Here is a 21,714-nt window from a genome sequence, read left to right on the forward strand (position 1 = left end):
CCAATAATTGCAAAGGTATTTGAAAGTCTCATTCTGATCAGGTGTTGCATCATGTTAAACTTGCAATTTCAATATATAAACATGGCTTTCTACAGAAGAGATCCACGGTGACTAACTTGACTATAATTTCAGATTTCATTACTTCCTCCTTGGATAATAATGGATGGGTAAATGTTATATATACAGATTTGAATAAAGCATTAGATACTGTGGATCATGATATACTAATTCAGAAACTTGCCAGATTCAATTTTAGTCCCCCTATGATACTTTTCTAAAATCTTACTTGCGTGGACAGGGATCTAACCTTGGACCTCTTTCTTTTTATTATTTCGTAATGACCTGTCATGTTATATTCATAAATCTCATAAAATACTCTTTGCAAATTATTTGAAAATATTCGTAGATGTAAAATCTATAGATGACTGCCTACTCTTGCAACAAGATTTGACCAATATACTAAAATCGTGCACTAGCAATAGACTTGCGGAATATTAATCAGTGTAAAATCAGGACATACAGTAGACATGAAAAGACGTATGACTTTACTTACTCGATCAATGCAATAAGTTTAGAAAAATTAGATACTATTAAAGATTTAGGTATAATAATTGACAAAAAATTAACCAGTTCGCATCATGTGGCAAATATTACTAAGGATACATAAAGAAATTTTGGTTTCTTATCGGAACAAAGAATTTACAAATGTTAACTCTTTGAAAACGCTTTACTTTTCTTACGTAAGATCCAAACTTGAATATGTATCACTTATTTGAAACATTTTTGTGAAAACACGTAGTCAAATAATTGAGCAGATACAAAGCAAATTGATACGTTTTCTCACATACAAAAGGAATGATTTTATCCAAAACATGAACCATATGATAATTTACTTGATAAATTTACACTTCAGACACTTGAACAAACACAAACGTTGAACGACCTGATTTTCTTGCATTGACCTTTGCACAACAAAATAGACTGTACAGGCATAATTGCAAAAATAATGATCCAGGTTCCATTCCTCAAAACACGCAAGGGAAATAGTGGCCTATTCTACTGTAGGAAGGCACGTACAAATGAACTGCATATGTCATCTACATGGAGAATTTGTGCTACACACAATAAAACTAGTAAGATTCTAAAGATTTAGATATATTTAACCCTTTGGGGATCCCATGGTACAATCTGTATCATACGGGGTGTTTCATGGTACATTGCGTTATAACTCTCCTATTTGAGCTTTTTCGTCCGGGTTTTTTGGTTTTTGAAGTCCAGAGGCATTGTAGAAGACATTATGTATGGTTTCACACCTTCCTGCGTCGAGACATAGGAGGTGATGACGTCATAATTCTAAAATATATATTTCCGTGTAATATTTTTTTGGGGGGGTTATGTAAAGTATTTTTGGCGGGCTTATTTTTGCACGTAGAAGATTGAAATTTTGCACAAACATTCAGTCCACCGAATAGTATTTACCAGATTTTTTTTCAGATTTCTGCGTTAAAACAGGGGGAAACCAGAGGGGCTAAAAGTTGAAAAAAGGGATATTTTTACCCAAAAAATCCCGTTTTCCCTCATTTTCCCGCCTTAGATACATGATGGAGACAAGTGAGTCATACCGTCTAAAAGGCAGTTCTATTCTGAAGAGAATGATGTGCGACAAATGGCCCTAGGGTAATTAGGGAAGTGTCAGGGAATTTTTATCAAAATATACTTCTGTATAGGGGAATTTTGGACATTTTAGGTATTATTTTTTGCGAGCTTATTTTTGCACCTAGAAGATTGAAGTTGTGCAAAAACATTCAGTCCACCGAGTAGTATTTACCAGATTTTTTCAGATTTCTGCGTTAAAACAGGGGGGGTCCAGAGGGGCAAAAAGTTGAAAAAGGGATATTTTTACCAAAAAATCCCTTTCTTCGGGATTTTCCCGCCTTAGATACATGATGGAGACATGTGAATGGTACCGCCTGAAAGGCAGTTCTATTCTGAGGAAAATGATATGCAAACCATGATCCTAGGGTAATTGTCGGTAATATGGTACATTGTCGGTAGGCCTATATATATTTTTTGGCGGACTTACTTTTGCACCTAGAAGATTGAAATTGTGCATAAACATTCAGCCCACCGAATAGTATTTACCAGATTTTTTCAGATCTCTGCAATAAAACAGGGGGTCCAGGGGGGCTAAAAGTTGAAAAAAAGGATATTTTTACCCCAAAAATCCCGTTTTTCCTCATTTTCCCGCCTTAGATGCATGATGGAGACACGTGAGTCATACCGCCTGAAAGGCAGTTCTATTCTGAAGAGAATGATAGGCGAAACATGACCCTAGGGTAATTAGGGATGTCTCAGGAAATTTTTTACCTGAGATCATGGTGTTTTACGGTAACTTGGGGCATAGTGGGAATTCCTGATAAAATTTCTCCCGCCCTTGGTATTCAGGATAGAAACTTGAAATTTGGCACACACATTCAGTATACCAACTACTATTTATCAGATTTTTTTAGATGGCTACGTTTACACCGGGCCGCTCCAGAGGGGCCCAAAGTGCGAGAAAAAATTCCCTCCAAAATTTTCCCTTTGACATTATTTTTCCCGCTCCTGGTATATGGTATGAGCATGCAAGTGGTACCATTTGAAAGCCAGCTCTATTCTGAAGAAAATGAGGTATGAACCATGATCTTAGGATAAATAGTGACGATGCAGTTGCTGCTTGACTGAAAGTCTAAAAAATAGTCCAAAAACCCCGGATCCGGAAAGTGTTAATAGTTCTGAAAAGTCGTTCAAAAGAGTAATATTGAGTATTTTGTTAAAAATAATCAAGGAAAATGTATTATTTTAATTCAAGTATTCGTATCATTAATTATAAACACAGTAATTAAGCCGTAATATCTGTTGTGTCGATAAATAAATAATGTTGCACAGAAAATGCATGATTAAAATTTGCGTCCGAGCACTAAATCGCTTATTTCTAGTGAAACAGGGTCCTGGTTAGATCCAGACCATGCACGTTTATGGTGGAGAGCATCGTTTTTGTTTGATTTTTTTCACTCTCTCTCGTCTCTTTATATATTATCATTCTTAATCCTTTATAATTATTCACGCGCAGTTATAATCCGTCTGTTTTTCTAATTCATCATGTAAAGTGCATGTGACATAACCACGTAAAATGCAGAGTGAATACGACTGAAAGAAGAATTGTAACCATATGGTTCAGCTTATCGAATATTAATGAAGAAAATTTTAACTTTTTAAGTAAACCTCGTATAAACACACTCTTCAGAATTTTTCTCTCAGCAAATAAACGAATATTCATATGTGTGTGTGCGTCGCGTCTGCGATGGAAGTCTTGGTGAACCCTCTCGTCTTTCCAAATAAGGTGCTAAAATTCAGCACAGGGAGCAAACTTCGTCTCCAAAAACTCCTGCCTATAGGTTGTCATAGTTATTTTTAGCTCTGACATCAACAGTTTGCATCGCAAGCCTCTCTGTTGGGTAGAAACGCAGAGAGGCGGGGAGAAAAGCCAAAACAGTCTGACGATTGTTTCTGGTGTGACAACAGCATGTATCCAAGGAGTCAGCTCCGGATGAACAGACGAACAACACTGCGCGAACTATGGTACATTTGTTATGTAGTTAATTATTGTGTTTAGCGCATTAAAAGTTGTACGGGGTAACGATAAACATATACTAGAAATATGGTGCATTGATTATGACGAAAATGTTGCCCAGAAACCAAAATCCAAGTTTAAAACATTTGTTCGTAATTGTTGCTTATAAAGTCGTCTTAACGGCAAGGAGCTAACTGCGCAATGAAAAAACTTCAAGGCCACCCAAAAGAAGATAAAATGGAAAGTAAGGGGATTCATCCCCCAACCTTAATGACATCCCCCTGGAACCTCCAGAAATCATTTTTCTCCAGTATCAAAGTGAGTGAGAAGTAAAAGTGCAAAATAAAAAACGTACGATGTAGTGAAGTTCAATCGGTAACCCGCGACTACTGCGCCTTCCCCGATTGTAATAAGAATAATTGGGCCAAATGTAAAATTCCATTATTATATTCAATTATTTAAATTTTATTATCATATTCAATTAGTTAAAAGAGTGTACCAAAATGTAATGTAATATGTGTTTGTGTAGTTTCAGTGTTGTTTATTAAAGTGAAAAGTGAAATTTTGCATATCCTTTATCAAAATAATTATCATGGTATAAATTTATATTTTCTAGTTTAAGAGATAACCTAATTTACTTTTCTTTCCAGCATAAATAACTAATGCCTATGCAACATAATAATTTTCGCATTATTAACTTATATCGGCATTGAGAATACGATTAGAATCAGCTTTTATATCAGTTTCCCAGAATGTTCTGACCCGAACTCTGAACCGTGTTGTTCAGTGGTTATATGGTCGGCTTTGGTAGAAAGTCCGAACTGCTATTAAAGTCTAAAGGATACGTCCAAAACATAGAGGATCGAATCCCGGACTTTCATGAATGCCTAAGCCATCCTAGGGAACTGCAGGACACGAACCCAAGACACTCATAAAATGGCTGTTCCTTCACAGGGACTTGAGCCACTACACTCATAAAATGTTTTCCCAAACAGGGACGTACAAGGATCGAACCCTGATACTCCCATAGAATCAAACCTGGGTCTCCGATTTACCATGCTGACATGTTAGTTATTACGTCATCCAGCTTGCTTCCTCTATGGTCTTTATTTATTGCTTTAAGATCCCTTTATTTACCATATATAACCTTGTAAATAAAAATAAAGATTTTATTTATTTACTTACTTTTGCAACACATCATCTTAGGTGACGTTCGAGACTTCCAGATTCGATAAGTCAAAACTCTAAGCAGAATTAAGAAATGCAAAACTCAATATGATAGTGATCAAAAGTCATGTAACCTACAGGGATACTACAAAGGATGTTGAAAAATGCCATCACTTATTGCTTCGCACATATATACATATCCCCCGTGACCGTGTTCCTAAACACGTTCTGGAGCATTTCACATGAAATGATGTCCATAGTTCTTTCAGTGTTGGTCTGCAGTTCTTCTAAGGCATGTGGATCGGTTGTATGAGCTGCTGATTTCAGATATCACCATAAGAAAAAGTCTGGTGGAATAACGTCAGAAAGTTGGAATGGCCACACTAGCTTCGAAATGATGCAAATTGATATCACAGATTCCAAATACTGTATAATCACATGAGTGGAATGGAAAGTTGCATTATTCCATTAAAATCACATAACTGTGTTTTCCTCATCAGCCAGAGCAGCAAAAATTGACTGATAAACTGAAGATAAATTCACTGTTGATTGTTGTGCGGAAGAAGAGAATGAAAATTCTCTTTCATAACACATGACACAATATATGTAGACTGGGCGTAAGGGAGAGACTTATGCAGTACATGTGATTTTTCAGTCGACTACAAAAATGAATTATATGAATTCACACAGTTATGGACGCAGAATTTTGATTACGTGGGTGCAAGTGTGGGATGGATTAGACAGAGTAAAACAAAAATACTAGCATTTACGTAATAAATGCGTTTATCCACATATCAGAAACTACGTACATACCTGTTCGCTATGTTTCAAAGAAATATCTGAGAAAATCGAAGTGTATAAGAGTGCATATTTCACAATGTAAACTACTTAAGTACAAGTACAGGTTATTTTATAAAGACATTCTTCTGTTGAATGGAATCATGATAGTAAGTTCTTCAATGACATCCTCGAAATTTATGTTAATAGGAATCGACTTTTCAACAGAAGGCAATATGAGCCAAACACAGGAAACAACAGACGTTGAAAACTGAATGAATTGTAAGATTAAAAAGGCAGGAGTTAATGTAGGTACAACTGCATCCACTGGGTCCACTGAGCGGCTGCCTATGAATTCACATACCTGTCTATGTGAAATCAAGTCTTGTCTGACCATTACTAGTCGTCCAACTCCGTCCCATCAGGTGTTACATGTTCCATGAACCATTGGCGGTACTCAACACGTTTGAAGGTTCCAAACCTGACACTATTTCCTCCTCAACTTTGACTTTCCTTGTACGGAATCATCCGTAATGACTTCTTCACAGCGGCACGAACTGTATCCTAAGATATACCACCCTGACTAAACTTACGCAAGAACTTTTGCAGACCATTCTTCATTGCTGCACTGACACCCGTCAATTTGTCCATGGTGAGCACCATCAGTTTACCACTTCCGAAGGTATATGATACATAACTGACCTATTGGTCACATTGATGTGTATCAGTTGCAACAAATATGACAAGTGCAGACTGACTTCTGCTTCCATAGCTAATAAATCCTGATTATTTACATAAAAGTTTAATTTTTAGGTTTTATACAATCGAGAAGGACAAGTTTCGTGTTGCACAGTGTAATCCACATCACAAAGTTAAAGTTTCATTGTTGCATGCATATTTGTACGGCAGGATAATTTTGGACAGAAAATCATAATATAACCTGTATTTCGGTAACACCCAGATAAAAGTTTCGAACACCACAAATGGAAAAACAAATGTGATATAAATCAAAGTAAAAAAAATATGCATTTTACGTTGAGAAGAACTATACATATGAAACAATTAGAGAGAGAAGAAGAATTATACATATGAAACAATGCTTATGTAACTTTACTTAAGATTTTGAGTCTTTGGACTCATAAGTAAAAATGGAGACTATTGTCAGAATGAAACTGTTAAGAAAAGATCTCGGATTAATTATGAGGAAAGTCAATTAAAATATCTGAGTTGTTGTCGTTGACTGTACGTATGACATAGAAAAAGACTATTTGTACTTAAAATAGATTCTAATCTGAAAAATTATGAATGAAACTCTCCATTCTCCTTCGAGGAACTATACAGTTGTTGCGTGAAATCTAAAGAAAATTCGGAGCTTAGTTTAATTAGACTAGTTTTCTTAGTTTACTTAGAGTACGAGCTGTTTTCAAATAAAATATTAAAGTACAGTGTTAAGGGATAGAAAATGTTCTTATGGATATGATCAAAAGTTTTTAGAGAAAGTGTTGAACTTGAACTTCTATCATTGGTAGAAAAATCAAAATATTATATGAATACTGATAAGACGCACTTTTGCACTAGGATCATTAAAAATTACAAGACAGCAAACTGCCAATTAACATTCTTAGAAGTTATAATAAATACTTAGTAAAAGTGCTTAGAAGTTCTATTATTTATAATATTATAAAATGTAAGATATATATCATTTTACATCAAGAGAAAAAAATGGAAAGCACATATTACAATATGTGTTAGTTTCATTCGCAGATGTAATGCATGCTTGAAAATATTATATTTCGTTAAATTATTTTTCTTGCGTAATAAAATCATTTCTTTCAGATTCTTAATGATAGTTACTATTCTCCGAGTAATACTTGGAAGCTTATTGCCACATCGCATCAAATAATTCTTCAGAACGATACAGCATATAACTTAAGTTACCATGAAATCTTCTTTTACTTTTCTCTGGAACGACATGCAGCTAATTACGCAGGGACTGTTGTTATTCCTGCTTTAGGTAAATGACATTTTCTCTTTTGTTTAATAAGAAAAGTACTTAACAACTAAAGACTTAAAATTCATATAGATACCAATAATAAATTATCAAAAGTAAACAATCTGATCTTGGTTCATGACTGTATTGAAATTTAAAGTGTACAATATTGGTTCTTTTCTCCTTTTCCAAATACATGAATAAATAAATAAAACGAAAATTATAAATAAATAATAGCCTATATATAATACTATTTTCTCTTCTTTTGTATACAGTACTTGTTGGATTGAAGGAATTTTTTAAAAAATGATTCAGTTTGAAACCCTTCTTTGTTATCATTTATTGAAAAAATAAGTTTACATGAACGTAGTCTAAAACAAGATTGAAAAACTCTGAAGTATATGTCATTTTGTACGTATTTCACTACGAAGTTGTAATTTCTATTTAAGGAAACAAGAAACAAAACATGTGAATAAATAAGAACAAGTTATATCATTCTCTAAGCTAAGTTTATTTAAGTTTATTCCACAAAGACTACTGTAGGTATAGCCTGAAAGGAATCAACAAGACCGAATCTACTAAAGTAAGCTTACTATGAATGAATTCTTCACATATCAATTCAGAACGTGCACTGTAAAATTCTAGACAAACCTTTTCTGTTGACAAGTATACTGGTCGTGTTCCTTATGTACCTTTGATTATTCTGTTTTCCTCCTTGGACGATGTTCCTTGTTCAAAAGCAAAATAAAGGTTATCTTAGTATCTACGATAATTGAATATTATCTAGTATCATCGGAAGTAGCAAAATAAAAATTCTTTCAGACATCGTAATGTTATCTTCCTTCAAATAATACTATCAAGTTAAGAAGAATGATATGTAATAGTATTTTCCTTAATATTGAGTTTAATCTTTGGAAACATTACAAGTGATTATCATTTTTATCATCACTTAAGCATGAAGATACTACAATTTCTAACATTTCAAATGGTTTTCATGCACATCCAGTAACAACACATGTAACAGCTCACAACTAGTTTTCTTTTTTTTTTCCGTTCTTGTTCTGTTTCATTTCTATGTACAGTTTAATTTAATTTTGTTCTGTTTATATAAATCAATTAATTTATTAGTAAAAAACAGTGACCGAATTATGATTTTCACCAACTTTTATATATTGAAAATTGTTTCGAGTATTGTTAGTTAATATCTATGAAAAGTGTTCTTCTTTTTCTTTTGATTCTAAAATATTCTTGCACATAAAGATATGAAAACAGATGTTTCTTTAAATCTAAAAAAATGAACAAGATTGTGATGCGCCACCTCATGCGAGATCGTGCACCAAGGACATATCACGAATACATGCAACTGGAGACATTTATTGTAGTTAACCGTTATTTATTTTTATTTTATTTATTTAACAATCACCAGATACAGTTCAGAGGCCATTTTATACTAGATATTTAACAACCCAATAGCAAAGAAAAGGATTTGGGAAGGTATCGTCTAGGGTCTGTTTAGTAGGTACCATCCCGGCATTTGCCTGATAGGACTGAGGAAAACCCTGGAAAACCTCAGTCAGGATGGTTGGCAGCGGAAATCGAACCCGCGACTTCCCGAATGCGAAGCCAATGCCCTATCACTTGAGCTACTTCGCTCGGTAAACCAAATTTTACTTTTAATAATTATTAATCTGAAAACAGTTTATTTACTGTCATTTATAATAATTTCGTTACTGTTAGTTCGTTGCTATCAAATTCGGTTTTCTACTTGGGCAGAAAGTGTTTGCAATTATAGGAACTAGCTGCATCTGAAAAAGATCAAGAAAAATAATATTATATATTTGCTTAAGGGTGTTATAAAATAGAGGATCTGCCCATACGTATCTTCATCATATGAACTCAGTGAAGCCAAAAGCAACCGAGCATCGTCTGAGCCGGCACGTCTGATTGGCTACTCTCGTTTTCGCCATGATTGTTGGCTCGAAACATTGCGATCTTAGTGGCGCGGAGTGGGCAGAGTAGGTGTGGCGAAGCTGTGACGTATGGCTTCACGATTTTGTTGTATGGGCAGATCTTCTATTTTATAACATCCTTGTATTTGTTTTACATATATATCTAAAAGTTACATTTTCTAATTTATCAACAAGCTACTACAAATCTTGATAAAATAAGTACAAATCAAAGCCAAAATAGTGCTAAATCATATATTCACATAAACTTACTTAGTAGGGATGAAAGATTTTGCATCACGAGGAGTTATATAATGATGAAAGCTACGCATAATGTCAGAAAGTCAAAAGTAGCATGCTAAGCTAGTATTGTCTAACGTAATTAAATAAATCCTTCCTATTACATACGTTCGATATAAAGTAAACTGAACAGTAACTGTAAACAGAATATAAAGTAATAAGAGAGTATAAATACTACATTCATAGAATAAAAGTACTACAAGCAGTTATACGCATACTACAGACAAAGGTCTACATCTACAGCTATACACTCTACATCCTACATCTAGAGCTACGTTCTACAATATGCAACTAAGTCTACATTTGGCTACTGCTAGTTAGTTAATAAGCTAGCCTATTGATAAGAAAAGTTGTAGCGTTGATGAGAATGTATAAAGTTACAGTATATTGGTCAGAATTAAGTTTGAACTCAAATATAGTTTTAAATCACATATTTTTTCATAAATTTCAACTTTGCGTGAGATTTTCGGCACTCCTCAAAACTTGTTGTCCCGTACAAATGCATATGTTACCTGGTTACCTCTAGATTTAACTACAAAACTAAACCAGAATAAGCATACTCACCCGTATAAGTGTCTTCATATTCTCTTGGAGGAGAAGTCCGAAATCGTGAAGAATATCTGTAAAATCAGGAAGATTGTAAGTTATAAAATTGATTTTCATGTCTATATAATTATCATTTGTTACTTTTTCTTAAGAATCCTTACTTTTTACCTACCTTGTATAAACTTTAAAATTTGTTGTCTGATGCTGTTCCCAAAAATCTAGACGGCCTTTCAGAGACTAAGTCCAAAAAGTTGAGCCTAGATATTTACGTCTGTTAGATCTCCTTACAAGGGAAATCTATTTCCTCCTCATTCTGTTATGAAACAACATGCGTATTCTTTAATAGAAACAGACCATCTTGACATTGCTGCAAAGTAAATATACAAGTGATATGTAGAAAACGATCATAAAATATGCAAAAAAAGAAAAAGAAAAAGAGAAAAAAGAAAAGAAAGAAAGTCAAGAACTGGCATACTGCATGATGACAGATTCAAGGCTATAGAGAATATAACGTCAACAGAACATGAGCAAATAAATAAATAAATAAATAAATAAATAAATAAAATAAAATAAAAATAAAAAAATAAAAAATAAAATAAATAAAAATAAAAAATAAAATAAATAAATAAATAAAAATAAAAAATAAACCGGAAAGGAATCAGAGACAAACGTTCTTGGTGTAGTGGATAGCGCCGTGGAACTGTCTGTTACTGTAATCATAGTTAAGCGTTCTTAGTGTAGTGGACGGTTCATAGAACTGTCTGTTATTATTCATTTTGGCATGGGTTTGAATTGGCAATTAAGAATTGGTAATTTGGTAATAAAGAATACGCATTTTATTGACAAGGAGTATCCATGTTTAAATGTAGGAAATTTTGGTATATCAGAACATACATATTAAACAAAATCTCAACTTCTTCCCCTTTTGTCTCCAATGTATACTCTTAAACAGAAAGCAATGTAGAAACATGTTCATTCTAGGAACTACAGTGGAGTCTCTTTAATTCGAAGTCTAAGGGGACACGAAAAAAAAATGAATTAACCAAAAACACTCATTTTTAGGTAAAATGAAGGGAACAAAATAACTGAACTGTATATGAAAAACTAATTAATATGCAGTGCACTTTACCTTTAAAGCGCCGCATTTTATGCGTGATCCAATATTGCTGCATACGAACAAACTTATATTTACTGTATTCACATAAATTAAACCAAACGTATAATAGAAAACACATTTATATATATTGCAATACCACATACACGCACAAAACCACATACACAAGTAACAACCTTAACTATCTGTTATTCTCACTTTCATTAACTTCAATTTCATTAGGATGTGCTATACGATGTCGATACACCAGTCGAAGACAATTAAATAAATAAAGGTAGCTATTTGTTAAATTAAACATGAATACAATTGTGGAATTTAGTCTAACACTGGTCTACGCCAGGAAAGAAAAGGAACAAGAAGCGAAGATGCAAAATTTCTTGTTTGTTTTTATCTGCACAAATGGGATCGTTACAAAGCACGAAGTGATGTAAATATAAATAAATATAAACTACTAAAATTCTAAGAAGAACTACTTTTAGAAGAATCCTATCTTTCTTTTAGTCGTTCGGGTATTTTTAATTTAAAATCCATATGAGTTATTTTCATAAGAAAGATTCATAATTTTAAAAGCTATTCTTATCGTATTTGTATGTTATTTTTAATACTTATTTTAGAGTTACTTGCTGAAGACTTTACAGAAAATAAATTGCAGAAGTGTTTGTCAGTTTCTCTCAAAACGAAATATCGTTTTAAGAGCCCAGCTTAAAAAAAAAAGTAACTAGTCTTATGCGCAGCAAAATTTATTCAGATTTTGGTTTTATTTTCTACTGTAGTATATTCTAACAAAAGATAACTTTACTATGGCATGGAGGTTGTAATACTGACATTGCAAGTAAATTTGATTTTACTTTCATTCTTGAAATCTCCAACCGTTTTAGAAACTAAGACCATTTCTTCTCAACTTGCTATGTCATAGATAGGTCATATGAATCACTTGTTATATCAGAAAACAGCACAGTGTTTTCAAATATTCTTGCTTTTACTCTGCTGATATCAATACTTTTTCATAAATTTCCCCTAGTTTTGCCTTTAAGGAAGGTAACCGGACAAAGACATACTTTGGGGACACTGAAAATTGGTAGTGAGACAATTAAAAAACTTGCATAGAATAGAAATTTAATCAAGCTAGTCTATTTGTAGTTATGGTATATCTTCTACTTCCATTACTTTTTAAATTGTTCTAGATTAAAAAAATATATAATGTATCGAATTTGCGACTTAAAATTACCGTAATTTTCTGTATTGTACCTACTTTGTTAATCTACAACAAAATTTTCATATCCATATTGCAGTATTATCGTTCAATTTCCACCCCTAACTGTGGCACGCATACAGGGAAATTGATCCAGATTTAAAAGGAATTCGTAAGGATTTAGGTATTTTTTCTTAAACTTTGTCTCTGCAAGGTAGTCTAACTTTTTAGACGGAAGTGCACAATACATTTTGTTTAAAAATAGATTTTCTTTTTCAGTTCTTTTCAAATATAATATATGATATTGTTATAATAATACATATTAATTGAAATTTTTGTAGTCAAGTTGTAATGCTGTCATTCACGAGTCGCCTTTCGATAATTCTGTTAGGAACGCGTTTAATTCATAGTTTTTGAGCTACTCAAACTCAGATGGCGACTTAAGCGATAATTACTTCACTTCACTGAAACACATCTGGCTGTCCGGGAGATGCGTTGTGCACTGGACACCTTCAGTATAACAACAATGACTCTGCCCTTCTCTACAGAGAGGTGCAGGACAAGATAACAGACCTATTTATAAGATCTGCGATTGCACATTTAGAAATTACATATCTGGATAGACGTGACACACGTGACATCATAAAGTGATCGTTGAAATTTGGATTTTGTTAGTTGCATGTTAGTTGAATGTTGAAGTATGCAAAATCAGCAATAGTTATAAGTTCATTTCGCGGAATACTGTTTCTCTAATCGATTCTGCTTAAACAAAACAAAATTCGCAAGCTAATTGTTAATTCTAAACATAACGAGCAATGCTGATATGACAATCTGAGATATGGTAATTATTTCGAATATTATTAATATTTATGGCCAAATGTTTTCCTCTTATATTGATTTTTGAATATTATTGTATAAAATATATGAAAATCAGATGGTTTTGAAATCCAAATAACGAGAACTGTTAAAATTACTATACAGTTGTATAGATTTTTCATCTATCAACATAAATCAAATCTTAACATCTGGAAAATAGAATATTATTATGAATATTACTGATTATCTGCAGTGTCATGGCATGTACCTTAACAAAAATAAACAAATAAATAAAATAAAAAAAATAAAAAAATAAAATTAAAAAAAATGTTGTAACTGTTTCAAGAGATTTTACCACATTAGTACTGAATTTTAAGTTAACTATCGCTCATACTTTGTATGAATTACTTGTGTAGTATAATTTAACTTCAAATTTTATTGAAAAAATCAAACAAGCTTAGAACCATAAAGAATAGTTAGAATCTAGGTGAAATTTTGACTAGTAGTCTGCGCCTCAAATTTTATCTTTATCTCATCAGAAGTTATAAGAAAAAGAAATCAAAATATTGGATGAATTTTATAAAGAGCAATATAACTTATTTACTCATAATATCTGTGATCATATATCTGAACTACAAAGCTCATGACGAATATTATGTCCAAAGCTCATGACGAAGTTTGGATTTTATCAATATAATATACTAGAGTCAATTACCTACTACGCTGGGTTAAAATAAGAAAAATTAGTAATGTGTTCCGTTAGTCAGTCACTTTTTACTATTACTGAAGCACTCTCTGATATCGGTCATTTTTGATCAGTTTTATATATCTCTCCCCTCCCCTTTCTTAAAGTTGCGGGGCTGAATTTGGATTTAAACTGCATCAGAAATGTCACTATACATCTCAGCGACCCCGGTAATTATGTATCTGACACTAATATCGAACATTTTCGATCAATTTTATCTGTATCTCTCCCCTCTCTAACCCGAAGTTGAATCCTCAAAGTGAAATGATAAAATCCATCCCAGCCTCGAACCTCATCCGTATTGAAAATTTTATCGAAATCGGTCGTGTGGTTCAAGAATTATTAAGTCACAAATATAGTCACTTTTATTTTTATTTATATACGTAGATAGATACAGAACCAATAATGGTATGTCCCTGAGTTCTTTTCGCTGAAGATCTCTTTTCGTCCAATGATTCTGCTGAAATGAAATAAAATTTATAAATAAATCATGCATCCTAAATATATTATGTAAAACTGATACAATAGTTCGAAATATGATAGTTATTCATTGGTAATATTCTATGCATAAGCCTAAATAATTGTGAACTGTATTTCTAACGCAAGCACGTTAGTCTATAAAATTTCTACTCTTACTCTAAGATAGTACCTCTATTGAATGCGTGGTTACACACCCTAATATTGTGCACTCCTCTGCGAATTAAGCTTATGTCTACGAAAATGAAATGTTAATGTAATGAATAATGAAATGATTAAGATGATAGAAGATATTATAAACGATTATGGATTCATATATATGGGTCTACGTTTCTATGTTCTTGTTCGAGGATGCTGAACATATTAAGTATTTTATGTTCCGATGAGAGCATCGAATTCTGATGTGTATGTATGGACATGATCTGCTTTTTTGTTTCTATTATTTCGAGTATATATGAGAGATGCATACCTAATGTATACTTGAGCTACTTTATAGTGTCGAATGTCATAGTAACGATTTCCAGCAATATGATGGTGCCTTCAGACAATATTTCTTTTTGATTTATATATATAAATGAATTCATGATTTCAATTTGAAGTTATGTTTAATTGAACTTATTAAACAGCTCTTGGTACACCTCGTCAATGCGGGGAATCTCGTCACTGCACAAATAATCTGATCTCTTTTTCCAATTATAGGTTGTGAAAGGAAGGGAAAGATAAACATTTAAATGAAAACATATATATATAAGTAGTCTTCAGTTTACGTGTGTGTGGAAGTCACTATCTCACATATACAGAGCAGTAATAATTTTGAATTAAAAGATTATATAAGTTTAGTTGCATAAGACTTTCAACCTTGTAGCGAAATAATTTAAAAATCAAGTATTACAACATTATTTTCAACTATACTATGAATAAATAAAAATGCAAATAAATACTTTCTGTTCCAGTCCTGACAGCTTTAACTCTTGTTTTGTTCTGGATTGATCCCTGCTGTCCAGAGAGATTAATTGTCGGTACACTAATTGTTTTGATGCATTGTATATACTTGACGTTTCTTGCCAGAAAACTTCCAGAATCAGGAGATTCAACTCCACTTATAGGTAATATTTTCTATATTTGTTTATTTTTTCTATATCCTTGTGAAATAGACGGCTAAAGATGATGGAGAAACAATAGTAACTTAAAGATGAGTCTCATTGTACATAATACAATATTCCTTTTCATTGCCACTAAGAGATACAGAAGTATTTTATAGCAATTGAGATTTTATACTGCTACCCCCCCCCCCTTTCTTGTGTGTGTGTGTGTGTGTATGTGTATGTGTGTTTTCGTATAAATTAACAAAAGTAGACTGTAGGATTAAGATTAGTACGTTATCCAATGTTCATATATGAGCGGGTCGGAGGAAGCCAATGGTCAGTGACATTTTCTAACTTTTGAGCAACCTGGAAAGGAAAGTTCAACATTCCTGTGCAATTCAGTGAAATGACACATATCAAACAAGCTTCTACTGCCATCTGCAGGTACATTTTTGAAATAAAACCACCTACATACTATTATGTAGTCCAATCTCAACCTATTCCACCTAATAACTAGATTTCACCAGAAATGTCTTCCCCTGAGCCACTCATATATTCATGTAATGGAACGTTAAACTGAAAGATTTCATTTCATTTCATATATATATAGTTGCTATTTTCAGCAAGCATTAAGTTTTATCAAAATCTTTGTTAGAATCTCGTATGAATGTATGAATGTAGTACTATATGAATAACAATTATTACTATTATTTTATTATTACAGTATTATATTATTCTTTAAAAATACTTGCTTATGAAGATCAGAGCCGTAGCTAGAGATTTCGGCGCCCGGGGCGAAGTAGCATTCGGCGCCCCCTACACACCAATAATTATATATATATATATATATATATATATATATATATATATATATATATATATATATATATATATATATATATATATATATATATATATATAAGAAAAGCAGTTTTTGTTGTTATGATACGCTGAATTTTTGTTAATCTTCTTGGAGAGGCATTGCCATTGCAAAAACCAAAAACGATCATTATGTATCCTTTTTCAAATAAGAGCTGTTTTCAGGAGTCTTATTTTGAACTTTTTGTTAAACTTGACAAAATTACCTTTGGTTGTCTACAAATTCACTGGGAGAACAGTTATGGAAAGTTACTACTATTTACAACGTTTCATACTATCGATAAGAAATGAAATTTCAATACATTAAAAACTATGTGCTTTTAAATTGTTCGAAATGGGTGACAGTAATAATTGTAAACTTTTTAATTTTATTCTTATGTGACCACATCAATAGCATTTTAATTTCGATCTTTTAACGGTAAAATATATTTTGTGAAATGTAATGGAAATTCAGAAGGAGCCTTCTTTTTGAATTTTTAAATATTGATCGATGGAGCTGAAGAATATGTTCAATGTTTGTACCTAAAATCCAAAATATACTTTGGCTACTAAATGTCTGAAATTATAGTAATTACTTAATTTCTTAATGAATGAAAGTTCCGAATTTAAGGTACCGGTACTTATTATTAATTAACATATTAAAGTACTCTAACACGTACATATATAAAGAATGTGTGTACTTATGTTTTGTATGTATGTAGATAGATAAAAACATCACACAACTAGACACGTATGCTGCCGTCCTAAGCGAAAAGACCTTAGCTCCACATTTTTCGAAAATCGAGATATTGGTATGGAAATGTTCGTAGTACAATTCTGCATCTATCTAAAGTGAAATTGACGTGATTTGACCAATAGGTAGGGGGTAATAACGTCATGAGTGCTTACCTTATGTTCAAAACTGTAACTGAAAGTAAGCAAAAAGACCTTAAGGGGCAATCCATAAGCAAATATATTCAACTGTATTGCCACACAAATTTTAGATCGTGAATATATATTTAATAAAGTTTTACTGAAATACAACAAATTTGAACGTACAGCCTAAGCCAAAACACGTTGTGCTTATTTTCTCGAAAGTATGTGAAATGGAGTTAAGGCTTTTTCGCTTAGCACGCAGTATGCACAAAATAATATGTTGGCGATACAAGAAGTTGATGAAAAATAACCCAAATAAATTCCTCCAAATTGGAAGCATTTGATATGTCAATGGAATTTAAAAATAAATCATTGGTAGTGATAAGTGTCTGAAAAGGTCGAACTTCGTTGGGCTAATTTCTGACCCCTTAAGCCCCTATCTTACAACTGTTTGAAGTTCGAAAATATTATTGTTCCCCTCGTTTACCTTGATTTTTAACATTCCCGCACAAACAGCAGCTTGAATGTGTCTCTTCACTCTTCTCACTTTCATACCTTCATTCTCACCGTCACACAATGGGGCCAGGCGTGACGTCATATTGTGTGGTGCTCTCGTTTTGTCAACTTAAGATCTCTCAGGCAATTCTTAGCAAAAACTCGAAAAAAGAAGTAAAAGATTGACTCGACATAATTTGTTATAATGAAACCTTAATAGTGTACACATAAGATAGTGTACAGGAAAAGAAGTTATAGCAGTTTACAATGAACTCATGGGACGTGTAAATTTGGTTATCCGCCGAAGCCGGAGAGGCGCTGCTTAGTGATAGAAGATAGGAAATTGACTTTGAATGCAACTATTCCTACATTGCGTGTAGATATTCAGTGGCTGGTAGGGATGCGCACGAGACGAGTCGAGACAGGATTTTCCTGGCAAAATTCGAGTCGAGACACGGCTCTTCCAATAGAGAAATATACATTTTTCGAGTCGAGACATCGCTTTTACGGCACTTTTTCGAGTGGAGACAGCCACAAATCTTGTCTCGTGCGCATCCCTAGTGGCTGGTAAACATGGTGGCACGGCCAACATGTATGTATCATTTTGTATATTTAGAATGTAGATGTGATGTGTAGTCAATAATCATATTTCAAAATGATGCTAATATTTATCATATCCCTATGATAATCCCCTACTTAATATCATATTTGGAAAATGTTGTGGTACTGAAAGCATATAACTATGGTCAAGCGATATAATGGCATTTTAGTAGAAAATATGGCATAATATGTCTGTAATTTTTTAATATGTCGTAGCGGAAACATTGTTCTTACTGTATGCAAAGAGAAAACCTGCACATATTTGCACTTTTAAGAAATATAGCGCATGAAAATGTTTAAGGAAAACCCCATTCTGGATGCAATGCTGCTTTTGAATTGAGCTGGAATGAATGTGAGAGCAAGTGTTAGGTTATTAGACGTGTGATCCCCATGCACGCAGTGACAAAGTTGAATATAGGTCGACTCTGGAATTTTGAACCCAGATCTCGTTGGGGGCTTCGCCCCCAGAACCCATCTTGTTACTAACATCTAGTCATACTTCTCTGGCATTCACTAACAGAACTAAACTCTAGTCAAACGTATTTGATTAATGGTGGCGACATTTTGAAACACCAATGCTAAACCATCTATGGCCTATAAGGTAGAACCATATTAAAAATGGTGTTGATCAATTCACTATTGTGTTTTTTGTGATGCGTGCACAGAAGTGACATTGGAATCAACTGTAATGAACCTCCGCTTGCTCCAGCTAAGAGTGTTCCGATCAAGCTCTGAAATGAGCTCACGTAATACACGATGCAATATATGAAACAACTTGAACAGGTTACTGATACTTGTAAATCATAATGGGCCTTATTCAGAGTCGTTCTGACGTTTGATTAGTGCCATACTCAAGAGTTCGACTAACATATGTTTCCTGCAGTAGTCAGGCTTTTAGTATGACGCTAATCATACGTCAAAACGACTCTGCATAAGGAGGCATATGTTTAATATATCTGATAATATATTTATATCGAGAACTTGTGATGAGATAATGTTTATGTATTGAAGCGCCCTTGCATCTTCATTGTCATAACGAATCCTCCACAACTTTGAAATAATTTTGAGAAGCAAGAACTTCTCTTCAATTTTATTACTCTTCAGTTGTAAATGAATAAGTACACTTTTTCCTTTCATGCGTAAGAATGTAAGCCAATCGTGAATTGCCAATCAAAGCATATTACCCATGCGTTTGTTTATGCCAATCATATAATCTGTTAAACAATTTAGGAGCGAATATAAGGAATATTTCCTTTTATGATGTAAAACTCTGTTTTTGATGAAATAATGTCGAAATAACATACCGAAATAATTGGTTTTCTTTCAATTTTCTGCTTCATATTGCGAATTCTTATGGTTTGGCCAAGAATTCAGTGGTTTGGCCCCACTGTGCGTTGAGATTAATCCGATTGGGTAGAAAAACATTTTGAACTAAGCAAACTCATTACTGTCAAAACACCGAACACGACTTCGCTCGTTTCTGATTTTGAAAATGCTCCTGCGCACACTATAAGTCATTACTCGGCAGTGGATTGCGAGCGAAGCGAGCAAGAAAATTTTTAAGAAATCTACGTATTTCATTGATAACCGACAACAATATTGATCGAATAGGGCGCCAATACTCTCTGGGGGCGACTCGTCTTTTACTCATGTCCAACACCACTTTTTCTTTCTCCTTGCTCGTTCGGCGCCCCCTTGCATCAGCGCCCGGGGCGGGCGCCCCGCTGGCCCCCCCTTAGCTACGGCTCTGATGAAGATGGACATCTTGGTTAGGAAAGCTGAAGTATTTCAGAAATTATATCTGGAACAATGCGACATAGTGCGAATATGTCTTTGAATTATAGCATGTAAGACAAGCAAATCAAAGGAATAGCTGGAAATGGAACCTCGTTTTGTGTCCATTTTCATACAGGATTTCAACCAATTACAATTGTGGATTTCAATACGGTTGTCCATAAATAAGTTCTTCTTCATATCGAAATGTATAATACATGATAATATTATACTTACAGTAGTCCATTATCCTTGTTACGAGCACATCATATGCTAGTTTTACTGTAACTGCTCTACAATATCATGTTGTTTATATGTAATTCATAGTATCCCAAATACCGCTCCTTATAATTCCACAATGATACCCATGTCCCTCTGTTTTGCATATGCGAACGTTCGCATGACAATCATGTTTCCTTCAGATATGAGCCATTCTTATTAAGACCTTGCTTCTAGCATTACGTTACACAGGTTTGCTATCCAGCGTGCTGAATCATCAATATTATAAACACATACAATCTGTCCTATTTCTCCAAGATATATGTCGCTCTGTCCATATACGTGTAGGGTGCTTACTATTTTACATTTTCTCATAATTTACGAGTCAATTAGAGCCGAATCTTGAATCCTGCGGACTACGTGTTTGCAGGTTGCAGGAGGCGCCAGGTGAAGAGGGCTCCAAACTGGAAAATGAATTTTGTGTTTTAAATATGAATATTTATTAGAGAAAATGCTATGGGGAAAATTTTCCAAATAGCTTCAAATGAATATTGTATAGACATAGATAAAATGCGTCAAAAAGACAATAAAGTCGAATTTTTGCGTGATTGGCTGTAAAACACTCCTTTATAATTGAAATGGACTCCTACAACAATTGGCGTCAATGCCACACTCACAAATAATGCTGCGCAGGGAGATTTAGGAAGGAGGGAAAAGGGATATTTTACGAATATGAGGTAAAATGTATGGACGTTGTATGAAGCACTGCTCAGTACGACTAAAGACAACGGCATTCTTTCCAGAATTCCACAATATGCATACAACACAAATATAACAGACATTTCATTGCTCTCCCAACAATCCTTCCGCGACCTTGCTACTCAATAGCATTGCCAAATATGTATTTGAAATAGAAATGGATCAACAAACAAAAGGAAGTCAACTGCACGTGTTGCTTATAAATTGAATGCCATTGTCACATTAAAAAGATATGTCTTTTTAAAGGGTGCTGTACCTTGTAATAAACAGTGTCCCCGCATAGTGCTTCGTTTCAATCACCACAGTTAAGGGTTGAGAAAGGTAAGCGTAAATGAAATGGACATTATCGAAGTTCAAGCGACTAGG

General features: G+C 33.5%; 1 protein-coding gene across 1 annotated transcript in view; it reads left to right on the forward strand.

Moving 5' to 3' along the window:
• LOC145675559 (acetylcholine receptor subunit beta-like) overlaps window positions 1–21,714 on the forward strand; it is a 75,864-nt gene that overhangs the window by 44,149 nt on the left and 10,001 nt on the right. The window contains exons 6-7 of the mRNA XM_081746069.1: window positions 7,394–7,571; window positions 15,637–15,789. Of these exons, the coding sequence (XP_081602195.1) occupies window positions 7,394–7,571; window positions 15,637–15,789 (331 nt within the window). The remainder of the gene's footprint in view (window positions 1–7,393; window positions 7,572–15,636; window positions 15,790–21,714) is intronic.

Source organism: Thermobia domestica, chromosome 2, assembly GCF_964235325.1.
Source record: "Thermobia domestica chromosome 2, izTheDome1.hap1.1, whole genome shotgun sequence".
NCBI lineage: Eukaryota > Metazoa > Arthropoda > Insecta > Zygentoma > Lepismatidae > Thermobia > Thermobia domestica.